This window comes from Mya arenaria, chromosome 4 (assembly GCF_026914265.1).
Source record: "Mya arenaria isolate MELC-2E11 chromosome 4, ASM2691426v1".
Taxonomy (NCBI): domain Eukaryota; kingdom Metazoa; phylum Mollusca; class Bivalvia; order Myida; family Myidae; genus Mya; species Mya arenaria.
The window spans coordinates 78967583-78987508 of NC_069125.1; the positions used below are offsets into that span (position 1 = coordinate 78967583).

The 19926-nt window shown below is 43.2% G+C and overlaps 1 protein-coding gene across 1 annotated transcript in view; it reads right to left on the bottom strand.

The window, feature by feature from the left end:
- Positions 1 to 1671: 1671 nt before the first annotated feature.
- LOC128232593 (uncharacterized) overlaps positions 1672 to 19926 on the bottom strand; it is a 54657-nt gene continuing 36402 nt past the window's right edge. Inside the window, exons 9-12 of the mRNA XM_052946248.1 lie at positions 11806 to 11893; positions 4844 to 5005; positions 4182 to 4269; positions 1672 to 2305 (exon numbers count right to left, since the gene is read on the bottom strand). Of these exons, the coding sequence (XP_052802208.1) occupies positions 2073 to 2305; positions 4182 to 4269; positions 4844 to 5005; positions 11806 to 11893 (571 nt within the window). The 3' untranslated portion in view covers positions 1672 to 2072. The remainder of the gene's footprint in view (positions 2306 to 4181; positions 4270 to 4843; positions 5006 to 11805; positions 11894 to 19926) is intronic.

Sequence of the window (19926 nt, forward strand, 5' to 3'; positions counted from 1 at the left end):
TCAATCTGCAAAACCATTATGCTAACTTTTTAATCAATCACTGTCAAATAGTCAGTTCCCAAGCAAATGGAAATTAGCAAATATTATTCCACTCTATAAAAAAGGGACAAATCAAAGGCATCTAACTACAGACCAATATCATTATTAAGCTGTTTGGGAAAGGTTTTGACTATATTTATAACCATTTAGTAAGAAACGAACTTATATTTAAAAATCAATCGGGATTTCATCCAGGGCATTCTACCGTGTATCAACTCATAGACATATATCATCAAATTTGTTATGCAGCTGACAATAAGGAAACAACATGTATAATATTCTGTGATATTTTTAAAGATAGAGTTTGGCACGCTTGTCTAGTATTCAAATTGCGACAATGTGGTATAACAGAAACACTTTTAATGTGGTTAGAAAATTATCTAAGTCTTAGAAAACAACAAGTTAGAGTTGGAAATACCGCTTCGTCATTATTGCGAACAAATGCAGGTGTACATCAAGGGTCAGTACTGGGTCCCTTATCATTTTTTATATATGTAAATGTCTAAATGATATTGCTGAACATATTGGAAGCATAACACATCTATTTTCGGACGACAGTTCACTGTCAGTTACGTCTACTAATTTAAATAAAACTGAACGTGTCCTAAACAATGATATGGAAGTTATAACAAATTGGTCTAAACAATGGCTTGTAAACTTTAATGCAAGTAAAACTGAAGGAATGATATTTTCCAACTGTTTTCCAAGATTACCAAATATACAATTCAACAACGTCGAAATAAAATTTGTTAAGCACCACAAGCACTTAGGTCTTACACTTACGAAATCAGCATCAAAGGTATTGAACTCAATGAGGATGATCAAATCTATTGAACAGTTTACCACATATCACCTGTGTAGCAGTAAGTCAGAATTCTTCTTCTTTTTTACTTCCTGTCTTTTACCAACATTTCTTTTACTTATCCATTTCCTTACCGTTTTCTTATTTATATTTATCGCCAAATACCTATCAAGTTTATGTGCTCATGGGGAAGACGTTACTAATGTTGTTAGAATTTGTGTCCAACCCATTTGCTTTTTGTATACTCTATATCATTGCTGTAAATACCGATCATGTTGAAAGAAAAAAGGCAATAAAATATGTTTAAATCATTCCCAGAATTCCCTCCGACGTAGCATTTATGATGTAATTTATCAGGTGGTATGTGTACATACACACGCACACACGCACACACGCACACGCGCACACACGCACACACGCACACGCGCTCACGCACGCACACACGCACACGCGCACACACGCACACACGCACACGCGCTCACGCACGCACACACGCACACACACACACACACACACTGTCAAATACAATGCATACATTTTAATACAATTCGTACAGTATATCATAAATTTCATTCGTATTAAATAAAACAAAAAGACAAATGTTAATTCAGAGCTTATATTGATAAAATATGTCTTTAATATACGACACATGATAAAAAACATGATCAAAAAGAAGAACTATATATTATTATTATTACGGCATTTTATTTTATTTTCGGTGCAAAAACGATATGATGACAGAAAGCAATATTTTCACGTGTACACACATTTTCCTTTTTTTTTACTAGAAAGAAATAGAAATGTCTTTAATTGTTGTTAATTGGAAAATCGCAAAGTGGATTTTTTATTTTTATAATTCGTTTTAAACACAGGAACCAACATTGATTAGAGCAGTGAGAATAGCAGTGAAAATAACATGATATTTCATCGAAAAACAAAAGTAACACAATGTCAAAGTTGATCTCCTTTAAATATATTGCAAAACACCGCTTGTACATGTACTTGTGTGATATGCTTTAAGTACTTGTATCATGTTTACACACAATTATAACAGAAAGGTAAAAATCACGAGGAACTCGTTTTTGTGTGGGGTGGGCCCATAAGTTAAAGGAGAGATTCACATATTAGATTCAAGTCCAAGTGGAACGTTTTTTGTGCGGCTAACTACGCCTTAGGCAGAACAAGTACATGTGGTGTTACAAGCTGTTTTCGGTATCAAATGGGTCCTTCATTAACCTCTGACAACAAGCTTCTTCTGATATGGTGTTACGTGCCCCGCGCCCTCACGCCGGAGACGGACAAAGGTGCTGCTGACGTCCATGTACACGTAGACCATGGCGGCGAACACCACAGCAGAGAGGCTCCACAGGGTCGCCATAGTACCCGTTCCTAGGGAGTTTTCTACACAGTTGTCGCACGACCTCTTCTGGTTCGGAGTCTGTCGATTAAGCTCCGTGTTGTTAGCTGAGGAAGTGAATACAATTAAAATTATAATACTCAATGTTCGTTAACATTTGAAAATTAATGATACTAATTGTATTCGATAAAAAAAAAAATGGATAATAGGTTTATACATATCACAAAGTTCTCCACTTTCTTTGCGTGTTGTGTTCCCCCAAACCACCAACTTACAACGATAACATGGAACCTTGAGGGAGAGTTGTAGCACTTTTACGAACACACACCACAGCATTTAGCATCTATGGCAACGCAGCGCTTACAATGTAGTGAACAGTCATGTAGGAACAGTAAACAACATCCTTCCATCTCAAAGGTGCTGGCCAATGAACCCACTTATTGTGTTAATTTAATAATTTAGAGGAAACACGCAGACTGGTATCTACGGTTGGGAGATCAGGTAGCGAGCAGCAACGAACTACGTATCCAGGTCGTTTGTGTTGAAAACAACGACTAAGTCATCCTGGTTATAATGTTGAAGTTTGTGTTGACAACAAGGACAAACTACTCAATGATAGGATGGAAACGTAATAGTTGACAACAGCGACTACGTATACTTGGAAAGAACAGCATTTTTGTGAACGTTATCAAAGATAGCCCCAAATGATTGTGTTGACAACGACTTTATAACCTTATGCCGCATAGTGACCTTTGCTGACAAAATGACTACGTACCCTTACACCGAACAGTGGCGTTTGCGAACAACAACGACTACGTACGCTTGTGAAGAACAGTGACAACTGCGAACAACGACTACGTACCCTTGCGCCGAACAGTGACGTTTGTGAACCACAACGACTAAGTACCCTTGTGCCAAACAGTGACGTTTGTGAACCACAACGACTAAGTACCCTTGTGCCAAACAGTGACGTTTGTGAACCACAACGACTAAGTACCCTTGTGCCGAACAGTGACGTTTGTGAACCACAACGACTAAGTACCCTTGTGCCAAACAGTGACGTTTGTGAACAACAACGACTACGTATCCTTGTGCCGGACACTGCCGTTTGTGGACAATAATAACTAAGTACCCGTGTGCTGAACAGTGACGATTGCAAACAACGACTACGTACCCTTGTGCCGGACAGTGATGTTTGCGAACCACAACGACTACATACCCGTGTGCCGAAAAGTGACGTAAGCGAACAACAGCGACTACGTACCCTTACGCCGAACAGTGCCGTTTGCGAACAACAACGACTACGTACCCTTGTTACGGACAGTGCCGTTTGCGATCAACAACGACTACGTACCCTTGTGCCGAACAGTGACGTTTGCGAACAACAACGACTACGTACCCTTGTTACGGACAGTGCCGTTTGCGATCAACAACGACTACGTACCCTTGTGCCGAACAGTGACGTTTGCGAACAACAACGACTACGTACCCTTGTTACGGACAGTGCCGTTTGCGATCAACAACGACTACGTACCCTTGTGCCGAACAGTGACGTTTGCGAACAACAACGACTACGTACCATTGTGCCAAACAGTGACGTTTGCGAACAACAACGACTATGTACCCGTGTGCCGAACAGTGGCGGTTGCTAACAGCAACGAATTCGTACCTTTATGCCCAACAGATACGTTTGTGAACAACAACGAATTCGAACAGCGTTTATGTATCCTTGTGCCGAACAGTGACGGTTGTAAACAACAACGACTACGTATCCTTGTGCTAATAAGTGACGTTTGCGAAAAACAGCGTTTATGTATCCTTGTATTATACAGTGACGTTTGCGAACAACAACGACTACGCACTATGTGGTTTGATATTGACGTTTGTGAACAACAACGACTAAAAATCTGTGTAGGACGGTGACGCAATTTTAAGTACCCCAAGAGAGACTGCAGAAGTTTGTGAATGAAAACCTTAACGTACCACTGTGAATGACGGTCACGTTTGCGTACACTATCGCACCCGGTCTTCTCTCGGATCGTCGTTTACGCCTTGTACCATCGCAATGGTTCTGCAAATAAGTTCCATGGTTATATAAACACCGGTGCTTAAAGTTTTACATGTGCATTTACTTTTTACAGACCGTTCCAAGGCGGTACCTTGGTAAATGTTATTTTATAAAGTATATATGTACTGTGTTGTTTGTGGATTTTAACTGTTGTTCCATGTTTTTGGCTTGTGATTTTTTATTTTTGTGTTCTTTGTCTTTGGCGTTTACCCTGTGCCATTAAACGGCGTTTATGCTTATACTTTCGGCTACTGGGCTTGTTTCTTCGGGTTTTCATATATATATTTTAAAATGCTCGTTGTAGGCTGAAATATATACTATTGGTTTTATCTTATGAAATTCGCATACCAAGTGAATGTGCGTCGACATACACCTGTACTATTATTCTATTTGGAATGAATTATCATTTATATTTTTTAAATTATTTTTACCAAGGGTCGTCTCATTTAACGCAATCTTATAATACGTGAGGAAACGGACTAAGGCGACACAGCATAAGAAAAGCTGCATTTGTTTCTATCAATTATTTACGATATATGTTTGTGCTGTACACAGTGACAGAGAAATAAGTTGTTACCCCTCCACACTCCCCACTTGCGGTGTCAGAGACGTCGTAGCAGGGATCGAGCTCACACCGAAAATACAGACTACTGGTACTGCCGCTGCTCACATCTATTTGTGGGAAACCGGCCATCTCGAAAGGGTCGGAGTAGGCGATAAACGTCCACGTGGTGTCCGTCTGAGGAAAAATTCAAACAATCTGTCAATCGACCACTTATTCATAAGAGGGTAATTATTTCTCTCATTTCATGAAATGTTATTTAAACACATCTAAACTGTTATGATATGTGCAACAAAACAAAAAAGTAATATGTCTGTTAATAAATGACAGACAGTGTATATTGCAACGTCATTCAATATAAATTGTCATTTTCTCTTTAACATTTTGGAACAGGTAACATTGAGAGACGTTGCCATATAGAAGACTGCCTTCAACTTTAATGGGCCCCCTTAGGCTCATTTGACCACCTGACGCTATTTTGACCAAAGAGGCTATATTAACCACATGATGTTATATTGACCACATGACGCTATTTTGACCACAGAGGATAAATCGACTACATGAGGCTGGGTTGACCACTAAGGCTATATTGACCACATGACGCTATTTTGACCACAGAGGATAAATCGACTACATGGGGCTGGGTTGACCACTAAGGCTATATTGACCAAAGAGGCTATATCGACCACAGAGGCTATATCGAACACATAAGGCTATATTGACCACTGAGGCTATAATGACCACATAAGGCTAGATTGACCACAGAGGCAATATTGACCACACGATACTATATTAACCAGGCTGAGGTTATTTGACCACCTGAGGTTATATTGGTCCTGCTCCTCAAAACCCTTTGTACTAGGTCACAATCATTTCGTGGTAAAAGCTTACACAGAGTAAATATCAAGTCCACTGTACCTGGGTAGACGAGTAATATTCACCGTACCAGGGTAGACGAGCAATATTCACCGTACCAGGGTAGAGGAGTAATATTCACCGTACCAGGGTAGACGAGTAATATTCACCGTACCAGGGTAGACGAGCAATATTCACCGTACCAGGGTAGAGGAGTAATATTCACCGTACCAGGGTAGACGAGTAATATTCACCGTACCAGGGTAGACGAGCAATATTCACCGTACCAGGGTAGAGGAGCAATATTCACCGTACCAGGGTAGACGAGTAATATTCACCGTACCAGGGTAGACGAGCAATATTCACCGTACCAGGGTAGAGGAGTAATATTCACCGTACCAGGGTAGACGAGTAATATTCACCGTACCAGGGTAGAGGAGGAATAAACAATGTACCAGGGTAGAGGAGGAATATACACTGTACCAGGGTAGAGGAGGAATATACACTGTACCTGGGTAGACGAGTAATATTCACCGTACCAGGGTGGACAAGTAATATTCACCGTACCAGGGTAGAGGAGTAATATTCACCGTACCAGGGTAGAGGAGGAATAAACACTGTACCAGGGTAGAGGAGGAATAAAAAGAGTACCAGAGTAGAGGAGGAATAAACACTGTACCAGGATAGAGGATGAATAAACACTGTGCCAGGATTGTCGAGGGATATAAACTGTGCCAGGGTAGAGGAGGAATATACAATGTACCAGGGTAGTTGAGGAATATACAATCTACCAGGGTAGATGAGGGATATACACAGTACCAGGAAAGAGGAGGAATATACACTGTACCAGGGTAGAGGAGGAATATAAACTGTACCAGGGTAGAGGAGGGATATACACTGTACCAGGGTAGAGGAGGAATATACACTGTACCAGGGTAGAGGAGGAATATACACTGTACCAGGGTAGAGGAGGAATATACACTGTACCAGGGTAGAGGAGGAATATACACTGTACCAGGATAGAGGAGGAATATACACTGTACCAGGGTAGAGGAGGAATATACACTGTACCAGGGTAGATGAGGAATATACACTGTACCAGGGTAGAGGAGGAATATACACTGTACCAGGGTAGCGGAGGAATATACACTGTACCAGGGTAGAGGAGGAATATACACTGTACCAGGAAAGAGGAGGAATATACACTGTACCAGGGTAGAGGAGGAATATACACTGTACCAGGCTAGAGGAGAAATATACACTGTACCAGGGTAGAGGAGATATATCCACTGTGCCAGGGTAGAGGAGGAATATACACTGTGCCAGGGTAGAGGAGGAATATACACTGTACCAGTGTAGAGGATGAATATACACTGTGCCAGAGAAGGATATAGGAGGAATATACACTGTACCAGGGTAGAGGAGGAATATACACTGTACCAGCATAGAGGATGAATATACACTGTACCAGGAAAGAGGCGGAATATACACTGTACCAGGGTAGAGGAGGAATATACACTGTACCAGGGTAGAGGAGGAATAAACACTGTACCAGGGTAGAGGAGGAATATACACTGTACCAGGGTAGAGGAGGAATATACACTGTACCAGGGCAGAGGAGGAATATACACTGTACCAGGGTAGAGGAGGAATATACACTGTACCAGTGTAGAGGATGAATATACACTGTGCCAGGGTAGAGGAGGAATATACACTGTACCAGGGTAGAGGATGAATATACACTGTACCAGGGTAGAGGTGGCATATACACAGTGCCAGGGTAGAGGAGGAATATACACTGTTACAGGGTAGAGGAGGAATATACATTGTGCCATGGTAGAGGAGGAATATACACTGTACCAGGGTAGAGGAGGAAAATACAATGTACCAGGGTAGAGGAGGAATATACAATGTACCAGGGTAGAGGAGGAATATACACTGTACCAGGGTAGAGGGTGAAGATACACTGTGCCAGGGTAGTTGAGGAAAATACACTGTACTAGGATATAGGAGGAATATACACTGTACCAGGGTAGAGGAGGAATAAACACTGTACCAGGGTAGGGGAGGAATATACACTGTACCAGGGTAGAGGAGGAATATACACTGTACCAGGGTAGAGGAGGAATATACACTGTACCAGGGTAGAGGAGGAATATACACTGTACCAGTGTAGAGGATGAATATACACTGTGCCAGGGTAGAGGAGGAATATACACTGTACCAGGGTAGAGGATGAATATACACTGTACCAGGGTAGAGGTGGCATATACACTGTGCCAGGGTAGAGGAGGAATATACACTGTTACAGGGTAGAGGAGGAATATACATTGTGCCATGGTAGAGGAGGAATATACAATGTACCAGGGTAGAGGAGGAAAATACAATGTACCAGGGTAGAGGAGGAATATACACTGTACTAGGATATAGGAGGAATATACACTGTACCAGGGTAGTTGAGGAATATACACTGTACCAGTGTAGAGGATGAATATACACTGTACCAGGGTAGAGGAGGAATATACACTGTACCAGGGTAGACGAGGAATATACACTGTACCAGGGTAGAGGAGGAATATACACTGTACCAGGGTAGAGGAGGAATATACACTGTACCAGGGTAGAGGATGAATATACACTGTACCAGAAAATAGGAGGAATATACACTGTGGCAGGGTAGAGGAGGAATATACACTGTACCAGGGTAGAGGAGGAATATACACTGTGCCAGGGTAGAGGAGGAATATACACTGTACCAGGGTAGAGGAGGAATATACAATGTACCAGGGTAGAGGAGGAATATACACTGTACCAGGGTAGAGGGTGAATATACACTGTGCCAGGGTAGTTGAGGAATATACAGTGTACTAGGATATAGGAGGGATATACACTGTACCAGGGTAGAGGAGGAATATACTATGTACCAGGATAGAGGATGAATATACACTGTACCAGGGTAGCGGATGAATATACACTGTACCAGGGTAGAGGAGGAATATACAATGTACCAGGAAAGAGGAGGAATATACACTGTACCAGGATAGAGGAGGAATATACACTGTACCAGGGTAGAGGAGGAATATACACTGTACCAGGGTAGAGGAGGAATATACACTGTACCAGGGTAGAGGAGGAATATACACTGTACTAGGGTAGAGGAGGAATATACAATTTGCCAGGGTAGAGGAGGAATATACACTGTACCAGTGTAGAGGATGAATATATACTATGCCACGGTAGAGGAGGAATATACACTGTACCAGGGTAGAGGAGGAATATACACTGTACCAGGGTAGAGGTGGAATATACACTGTGACAGGGTAGAGGAGGAATATACACTGTACCAGGGTAGAGGAGTAATATACACTGTGCCAGGGTAGAGGAGGAATATACACTGTACCTGGGTAGAGGAGGAATATACAATGTACCAGGGTAGAGGACGAATATACACTGTACTAGGAAATAGGAGGAATATACACTGTACCAGGGTAGTTGAGGAATATACAATGTACTAGGATAGGGGAGGAATATACACTGTACCAGGGTAGAGGAGGAATATACAATGTACCGGGATAGAGGAGGAATATATAATGTACCAGGATAGAGGATGAATATTCACTGTACCGGGGTAGAGGAGGAATATGCACTGTACCAGGGTAGAGGAGGAATATACAATGTACCAGGGTAGAGGAGGAATATACACTGTGCCAGGGTATAGGAGGAATATACACTGTACCAGGGTAGAGGAGGAATATACAATTTTGTACCAGGGTAGAGGATGAATATACACTGTACCAGGGTAGAGGAGGAATATACACTGTACCAGGGTAGAGGAGGAATATACACTGTACCAGGGTAGAGGAGGAATATACACTGTACCAGGGTAGAGGAGGAATATACACTGTGCCAGGGTAGAGGAGGAATATACACTGTACCAGGGTAGATGAGGAATATACACTGTACCAGGAAAGAGGAGGAATATACAATGTACCAGGGTAGAGGAGGAATATACACTGTACTAGGATAGAGGAGGAATATACACTGTACCAGGGTAGAGGAGGAATATACAATGTACCAGGGTGGTTGAGGAATATACACTTTACCAGGGTAGAGGATGAATATACACTGTACCAGTGTAGAGGATGAATATACACTCTACCAGGGTAGAGGATGAATAAACACTGTACCAGGGTAGAGGATGAATATACACTGTACCAGGGTAGAGGATGAATATACACTGTACCAGGGTAGCGGAGGAATATACACTGTACCAGGGTAGAGGAGGAATATACACTGTACCAGGGTAGAGGATGAATATACACTGTACCAGGGTAGAGGAGGAATATACAATGTACCAGGGAAGAGGAGGAATACACACTGTACCAGGGTAGAGGAGGAATATACACTGTACCAGTGTAGAGGATGAATATACACTGTGTCAGAGTAGAGGAGGAATATACACTGTACCAGGGTAGAGGATGAATATACAATGTACCAGGGTAGAGGTGTAATATACACTATGCCAGGGTAGTGGAGGAATATACACTATGCCAGGGTAGAGGAGGAATATACAATGTACCAGGGTAGAGGAGGAATATACGCTGTACCAGGGTAGAGGAGGAATATACAATGTACCAGGGTAGAGGAGGAATATACACTGTACCAGGGTAGAGGGTGAAGATACACTGTGCCAGGGTAGTTGAGGAATATACACTGTACCAGTGTAGAGGATGAATATACACTGTGTCAGAGTAGAGGAGGAATATACACTGTACCAGGGTAGAGGATGAATATACAATGTACCAGGGTAGAGGTGGAATATACACTATGCCAGGGTAGTGGAGGAATATACACTATGCCAGGGTAGAGGAGGAATATACAATGTACCAGGGTAGAGGAGGAATATACGCTGTACCAGGGTAGAGGAGGAATATACAATGTACCAGGGTAGAGGAGGAATATACACTGTACCAGGGTAGAGGGTGAAGATACACTGTGCCAGGGTAGTTGAGGAATATACACTGTACTAGGATATAGGAGGAATATACACTTTACCAGGGTAGAGGAGGAATATACAATATACCAGGATAGAGGATGCATGTACACTGTACCAGGGTAGCGGATGAATATACACTGTACCAGGGTAGAGGATGAATATACACTGTACCAGGGTAGCGGATGAATATACAATGTACCAGGGTATAGGAGGAATATACACTGTACCAGGGTAGCGGAGGAATATACACTGTACCAGGGTAGAGGAGGAATATACACTGTGCCAGGGTAGAGGAGGAATATACACTGTACCAGGGTAGAGGAGGAATATACACTGTGCCAGGGTAGAGGAGGAATATACACTGTATCAGTGTAGAGGATGAATAAACACTGTGCCAGGGTAGATGTGGAATATACACTGTACCAGGGTAGAGGAGGAATATACACTGTACCAGGGTAGAGGTGGAATATACACTGTGCCAGGGTAAAGGAGGAATATACACTGTACCAGGGTAGAGGAGGAATATACACTGTACCAGGGTAGAGGGTGAATATACACTGTACCAGGGTAGAGGAGGAATATACACTGTACCAGGGTAGATGAGGAATATACACTGTACCAGGTAGAGGAGTAATACACACTGTACCAGGGTAGATGAGGAATATACACTGTACCAGGGTAGAGGAGGAATATACATTGTACCAGGGTAGAGGATGAATGTTACTGTACTAGGGTAAAGGAGGAATATGCAATGTACCAGGGTAGAGGATGAATGTTACTGTACTATGGTAGAGGAGGAATATGCAATGACCAGGATACAGGATGAATATACACTGTACCAGGGTAGAGGAGGAATATACAATGTACCAGGGTAGAGGATGAATGTTGCTGTACCAGGGTAGAGGATGAATATACACTGTACCAGGGTAGAGGAGGGATATACACTGTACCAGGGTAGAGGAGGGATATACACTGTACCAGGGTAGAGGAGGGATATTCACTGTACCAGGGTAGAGGAGGAATATCCACTGTACCAGGGTAGATGAGGAATATACACTGCACCAGGGTAGATGAGGAATATACAAATGTACACTGTACTAGGGTTGAGGATGAATATGCACTGTACCAGGGTAGAGGAGGAATAGTCGAATCCCTTATTCGTTCTGGCGTTGTAGAACATATACTGGGTATCGGCATCAAATGGAAGAAAACATCTGAAAAAAACAATAAATATATTAAACATCACCATGTGCAAAACTCTCACCCAATGGAACACGACCCGTTTCGCCATTTAAATGCATGGAAGGATAAATACTTTCTGTGTGAAAATCTTTCTAGTTGAACAGTTGAGTCTAGATTTATACAATAACATATTTATACACCTTACTTCCATTCCTTAAATGAACTGCCTTTCGGCAATTGCGAATATATTCAGATGAACTCAACATCTTCGAATGAGTTCGGATCGCGAATCATAGCATCACAATATAGATGTAAATTAAAACTTGTTTATCTTGTTATTGTTTGTATTGAGTCAGCAGGCCCCGAAAAACTGAAATCATCATTTTAGGAAATGTTAACCACTTTAAGGGATGAAGTGACTTATGATCTGTTAAATGTATCGTTGTCATAAGTTTTGCAATTTTACGTTTGAAAGATATTTTAAAAGTGATTGTTTTCCCACGCTATTGCGACGTTATTGAGACGTAATTTGATAAACTGTTTCAGGTTACGGTTGGGTCTTTATATTTACGGAATGGATGAGAAAGAATTACTGCTTTTAATGAAATGAAGTATTTCTTTTCCAATCCTTGAATGAATTAATGAACTATTGGTGTAAATTTAATTAATTAATTGCATGAATAGTGTTATGATCGGGGATATGAACGCAGTTGGGCTGGTTCAAGTACGCGCGGAATTATTCGGTCTCCATACACTTTAACTAGCCCAACTGCGTTCATACCCCGATAATGACATCAATCCAGCAATTCATTCCTTAAATTGATTGCGATATGAAACAGAAGTGAAACATAGGGGATATGATTATATGAGTCTTTTCCGTCGTTTTGTATCACGTCGAGTTTGGTTTGTTAACAAACGCGTATCCGTCGAGACGGCATAATGGTCGAGACGGATGCATGTTTATAGAACGAGATGGTTGGATATGGAAAAGATATATCGGGAAAGTCGCAATACATTTATAACAAGTACACCCATTCCAACATTCCACAGTCAAGTTAATAATTTAAAAAAATGGCAAAATGGAGATGTGTAAGGTCTATGTAAGGACACTGTAAGGTCTCAAATTTGCCTTAATGTGCCTACAATAAAGTGTTGCAATACTGGTGTGTTTGTTTCCTAAAGACCAAGACGTGTCTTGAAGCGCTATGTGTTCCCTACAGACCAGACGTGTCTTGAAGCGCTATGTGTTCCCTACAGACCAGACCTGTCTTGAAGCGCTATGTCTCTTGAAACGCTATGTGTTTCCTACAGACCAGACGTGTCTTGAAGCGTCATGTGTTTCCTACAGACTAAACGTGCCTTGAAGCGCTTTGTGTTTCCTACAGACCAGACGGGTCCTGAAGCGCTGTGTCTTGAAACGCTATGTGTTCCCTACAGACCAGACGTGTCTTGAAGCGTCATGTGTTTCCTACAGACCAGACGTGCCTTGAAGCGCTTTGTGTTTCCTACAGACCAGACGGGTCCTGAAGCGCTATGTGTTCCCTACAGACCAGACGTGTCTTGAAGCGTCATGTGTTTCCTACAAACCAGACGTGCCTTGAAGCGCTAAATGTGTTCCCTACAGACCAGACGGGTCCTGAAGCGCTATGTGTTTCCAACAGACCAGTTCCTACAGACCAGACGGGTCTTGAAGCGCTATGTGTTTCCTACAGACCAGACGGGTCCTGAAGCGCAATGTGTTCCCTACAGACCAGACGTGCCTTGAAGCGCTTTGTGTTTCCTACAGACCAGACGGGTCCTGAAGCGCTATGTGTTCCCTACAGACCAGACGTGCCTTGAAGCGCTACGTGTTTCCTACAGACCAGACGTGCCTTGAAGCGCTTTGTGTTTCCTACAGACCAGACGGGTCCTGAAGCGCTATGTGTTCCCTACAGACCAGACGTGCCTTGAAGCGCTTTGTGTTTCCTACAGACCAGACGGGTCCTGAAGCGCTATGTGTTCCCTACAGACCAGACGTGTCTTGAAGCGTCATGTGTTTCCTACAGACTAGACGTGCCTTGAAGCGCTTTGTGTTTCCTACAGACCAGACGGGTCCTGAAGCGCTATGTGTTCCCTACAGACTAGACGGGTCCTGAAGCGCTATGTGTTCCCTACAGACTAGACGGGTCCTGAAGCGCTATGTGTTCCCTACAGACCAGACGTGCCTTGAAGCGCTATGTGTTCCCTACAGACTAGACGGGTCCTGAAGCGCTATGTGTTCCCTACAGACTAGACGTGCCTTGAAGCGCTATGTGTTCCCTACAGACCAGACGGGTCCTGAAGCGCTATGTGTTCCCTACAGACTAGACGGGTCCTGAAGCGCTATGTGTTCCCTACAGACTAGACGTGCCTTGAAGCGCTATGTGTTCCCTACAGACTAGACGGGTCCTGAAGCGCTATGTGTTCCCAACAGACTAGACGTGCCTTGAAGCGCTATGTGTTCCCTACAGACCAGACCTGCCCTGAAGCCCCATGTGTTTCCTACAGACTAGACGTGCCTTGAAGCGCTTTGTGTTTCCTACAGACCAGACGGGTCTTGAAGCGCTATGTGTTCCCTACAGACCAGACGTGTCTTGAAGCGTCATGTGTTTCCTACAGACTAGACGTGCCTTGAAGCGCTGCTCTTTTGAAGATGAAAATACATATTTTGTTTAATGAGCAGAACAAGCTAGTTGATTGATCTTTCTTTATGTTAATGATCATTCGAAATGTTTAATGTTCGTAATATCCATCTATATAATATCATAATGTTCTTTTGATGTTCGTGTATATCATATCATCGATGTGTGTATATATTCTTTGTATTCATCTGTATATATGTTAATATCTTCACTTATGGAGGAATAAAAAGTATCTATCTATCCATCTGATTGATCTTTCCTAGAAAGTTTAAGTTTAATTTAACTTAAAATAGGTAAATGGGGTATCAAATACATGTATATTACAAATTATGAGGCATATTAATAGATAATAGGAAAATGAAGTAAAACCTGCTTACCTCCATCATACCCATTACGCCAACAATGGCCCATCGTTAAAGCTATAGTATACATATCTGCTGGCGTATGGTGACCCGGGCGGTAAAAATACTATAAAGACCAGCTGGCTTGTAGTGGCCGGCGGTCAAGATACTATAGAGATGAGCTGGCTTGTAGTGGCCGGCGGTAAAGATACTATAGAGATGAGCTGGCTTGTAGTGGCCGACTGTAAAGATGTTATAGAGATGAGCTGGCTTGTAGTGGCCGGCTGTAAAGATGTTATAGAGATGAGCTGGCTTGTAGTGGCCGGCTGTAAAGATGTTATAGAGATGAGCTGGCTTGTAGTGGCCGGCTGTAAAGATGTTATAGAGATGAGCTGGCTTGTAGTGGCCGGCTGTAAAGATGTTATAGAGATGAGCTGGCTTGTAGTGACCGGCGGTAAAGATACTATAGAGATGAGCTGGCGTGTAGTGACCGGAGGTAAAGATACTATAGAGATGAGCTGGCGTATGGTGACCGGCTGTAAAGATGTTATAGAGATGAGCTGGCGTGTAGTGACCGGAGGTAAAGATACTATAGAGATGAGCTGGCGTGTAGTGACCGGAGGTAAAGATACTATAGAGATGAGCTGGCGTGTAGTGACCGGAGGTAAAGATACTATAGAGATGAGCTGGCGTGTAGTGACCGGAGGTAAAGATACTATAGAGATGAGCTGGCGTGTAGTGACCGGAGGTAAAGATACTATAGAGATGAGCTGACGTATGGTGATCGGCTGTAAATATATACTATAGAGATGGCTCATAGTGACTGGCGGTAAAGATACTAAAGGTACCAGCTGGCTTGTGTATACCAGCGGTTAAAATACTACAGAGACCAGCTGTCGTATGGTGACCGACGGTAAAGATACCATTGAGACCAGCTGTCGTATGGTGACCGGCGGTAAAGATACTATAGAGACCAGCTGTCGTATAGTGACCGGCGGTAAAGATACTATAGAGACCAGCTGTCGTATAGTGACCGGCGGTAAAGATACTATAGAGACCAGCTGTCGTATGATGACCGGCGGTAAAGATACTATAGAGACCAGCTGTCGTATGGTGACCGGCGGTAAAGATACTATAGAGACCAGCTGTCGTATAGTGACCGGCGGTAAAGATACTATTGAGACCAGCTGTCGTATAGAAACCGGCGGTAAAGATACTATAGAGACCAGCTGTCGTATGGTGACCGGCGGTAAAGATACTATAGAGACCAGCTGTCGTATAGTGACCGGCGGTAAAGATACTATAGAGACCAGCTGTCGTATAGTGACCGGCGGTAAAGATACTATAGAGACCAGCTGTCGTATGATGACCGGCGGTAAAGATACTATAGAGACCAGCTGTCGTATGGTGACCGGCGGTAAAGATACTATAGAGACCAGCTGTCGTATAGTGACCGGCGGTAAAGATACTATTGAGACCAGCTGTCGTATAGAAACCGGCGGTAAAGATACTATAGAGACCAGCTGTCGTATGGTGACCGGCGGTAAAGATACTATAGAGACCAGCTGTCGTATAGTGACCGGCGGTAAAGATACTATTGAGACCAGCTGTCGTATAGTGACCGGCGGTAAAGATACTATAGAGATGAGCTGTCGTATAGTGACCGGCGGTAAAGATACTATAGAGACCAGCTGTCGTATAGTGACCGGCGGTAAAGATACTAAAGAGATGAGCTGTCGTATGGTGACCGGCGGTAAAGATACTATAGAGACCAGCTGTCGTATAGTGACCGGCGGTAAAGATACTATAGAGACCAGCTGTCGTATGGTGACCGGCGGTAAAGATACTATAGAGACCAGCTGTCGTATAGTGACCGGCGGTAAAGATACTATTGAGACCAGCTGTCGTATAGTGACCGGCGGTAAAGATACTATAGAGACCAGCTGTCGTATGGTGACCGGCGGTAAAGATACTATAGAGACCAGCTGTCGTATAGTGACCGGCGGTAAAGATACTATTGAGACCAGCTGTCGTATAGTGACCGGCGGTAAAGATACTATAGAGATGAGCTGTCGTATAGTGACCGGCGGTAAAGATACTATAGAGACCAGCTGTCGTATAGTGACCGGCGGTAAAGATACTAAAGAGATGAGCTGTCGTATGGTGACCGGCGGTAAAGATACTATAGAGACCAGCTGTCGTATAGTGACCGGCGGTAAAGATACTATAGAGACCAGCTGTCGTATAGTGACCGGCGGTAAAGATACTATAGAGATGAGCTGGTTTGTGGTGACCAACGGTAAAGATACTAAAGAGATGAGGTGGCTTGTAGTGACCGGAGGTAAAGATACTAAAGAGATGAGCTGGCTTGTAGTGACCGGAGGTAAAAATACTTAAGAGATGAGCTGGCTTGTGGTGACCGGAGGTAAAGATACTATAGAGATGAGCTGTCGTATAGTAATCGGCGGTAAAGATACTAAAGAGATGAGGTGGCTTGTAGTGACCGGAGGTAAAGATACTAAAGAGATGAGCTGGCTTGTAGTGACCGGAGGTAAAGATACTAAAGAGATGAGCTGGCTTGTAGTGACCGGAGGTAAAGATACTATGGAGATGAGCTGGCTTGTAGTGACCGGAGGTAAAGATACTAAAGAGATGAGCTGGCTTGTAGTGACCGGAGGTAAAGATACTATAGAGATGAGCTGGCTTGTAGTGACCGGCGGTAAAGATACTAAAGAGATGAGCTGGCTTGTAGTGACCGGAGGTAAAGATACTAAAGAGATGAGCTGGTTTGTAGTGACCGGCGGTAAAGATACTATGAAGACCAGCTGGCTTGTAGTGACCGGAGGTAAAGATACTATGAAGACCAGCTGGCTAGTAGTGACCGGCGGTAAAGATACTATGAAGACCAGCTGGCTTGTAGTGACCGGAGGTAAAGATACTATAGAAATGAGCTGGCTTGTAGTGACCGGCGGTAAAGATAATATTTTAATAATTAATAATAATTTTGCCCACAACTCTATTGTTCAATACTAAGATTCAACTCATTAACTAATTAATTCGAACACATATGTGTCATACATTACATGGTAGAAGAAGTGGTTAAAAAAGCACATATACAACGATAACAAGATAGGTAAACAGTTGGAACTATAACGACATCTATAAAGAGTATTTGTTGATTGCTGAGATCAACACATTGTATAAAGTCAGAGGTATATTACTATACTATTGATTATCCTAATTAGCTCTTTATTTCATTATTTGTCGACCTAAAACTGGCTATGTATCGAGATGAAAACTGGGCTGCTATGTATCGAGGTAAAAGCTGGGCTGCTATGTATCACGGTGAAAACTGGGCTGCTATGTATCGAGGTGAAAACTGGGCTGCTATGTATCGAGGTAAAAACTGGGCTGCTATGTATCACGGTGAAAACTGGGCTGCTATGTATCGAGGGAAAAAACTGGGCTGCTAGATGGGATGCTATATATCGAGGTTAAAATTGGGCTGCTATGTATCGAGGTAAAAACTGGGCTGCTATGTATCGAGGTGAAAACTAGGCTGCTATGTATCACGGTGAAAACTGGGCTGCTATGTATCGAGGTAAAAACTGGGCTGCTATGTATCGAGGTGAAAACTGGGCTGCAATGTATCGCAGTAAACACTGGCCTACTATGTATCGAGGTGAAAACTGGCCTGCTATGTATCGAGGTGAAAACTGGCCAGCTATGTATCGAGGTGAAAACTGGCCTGCTATGTATCGAGGTGAAAACTGGGCTGCTTTGTATCGAGGTGAAAACTAGCCTGCTATGTATCGCGGTGAAAACTGGGCTGCTATGTATCGCGGTGAAAACTGGGCTGCTATGTATCGCGGTGAAAACTGGGCTGCTATTTATCGCGGTGAAAACTGGCCTGCTATGTATCGAGGTGAAAACTGGGCTGCTATGTATCACGGTGTAACCTGGGCTGCTATGTATCACGGTGAAAACTGGGCTGCTAAATGGGCTGCTATATATCGAGGTGAAAACTGGGCTGCTATGTATCGAGGTAAAAACTGGGCTGCTATGTATCACGGTGAAAACTAGGCTGCTATGTATCGAGGTAAAAACTGGTCTGCTATGTATCGAGGTGAAAACTGGCCAGCTATGTATCGAGGTGAAAACTGGTCTGCTATGTATCGAGGTAAAAACTGGGCTGCTATGTATCGAGGTGAAAACTGGGCTGCTATGTTTCGCAGTAAACACTGGCCTGCTATGTATCGAGGTGAAAACTGGCCTGCTATGTATCGAGGTGAAAACTGGCCAGCTATGTATCGAGGTGAAAACTGGTCTGCTATGTATCGAGGTAAAAACTGGTCTGCTATGTATCGAGGTAACAACTCGTCTGCTATGTATCGAGGTGAAAACTGGGCTGCTATGTATCGAGGTAGAAACTGGCCTGCTATGTATCGAGGTGAAAACTGGGCTGCTATGTATCGAGGTGAAAACTGGGCTGCTATGTATCGAGGTGAAAACTGGGCTGCTATTTATCGAGGTGAAAACGGTGCTGCTATATATCGAGGTGAAAACTGGCCTGCTATGTATCGAGGTAAAAACTGGTCTGCTATGTATCGAGGTGAAAACTGGGCTGCTATGTATCGAGGTAGAAACTGGCCTGCTATGTATCGAGGTGAAAACTGGGCTGCTATGTATCGCGGTGAAAACTGGGCTGCTATGTATCGCGGTGAAAACTGGGCTGCTATGTATCGAGGTAGAAACTGGGCTGCTATGTATCGAGGTAGAATCTGGGCTGCTATGTATCGAGGTAAAAACTGGTCTGCTATGTATCGCGGTGAAAACTGGGCTGCTATGTATCGCGGTGAAAAGTGGGCTGCTATGTATCGAGGTGAAAACTGGGCTGCTATGTATCGAGGTTAAAACTGGGCTGCTATGTATCGAGGTTAAAACTGGGCTGCTATGTATCGCGGTGAAAACTGGGCTGCTATGCATCGAGGTGAAAACTGGGCTGCTATATATCGAGGTAGAAACTGGGCTGCTATGTGTCGAGGGAAAAAACTGGGCTGCTAT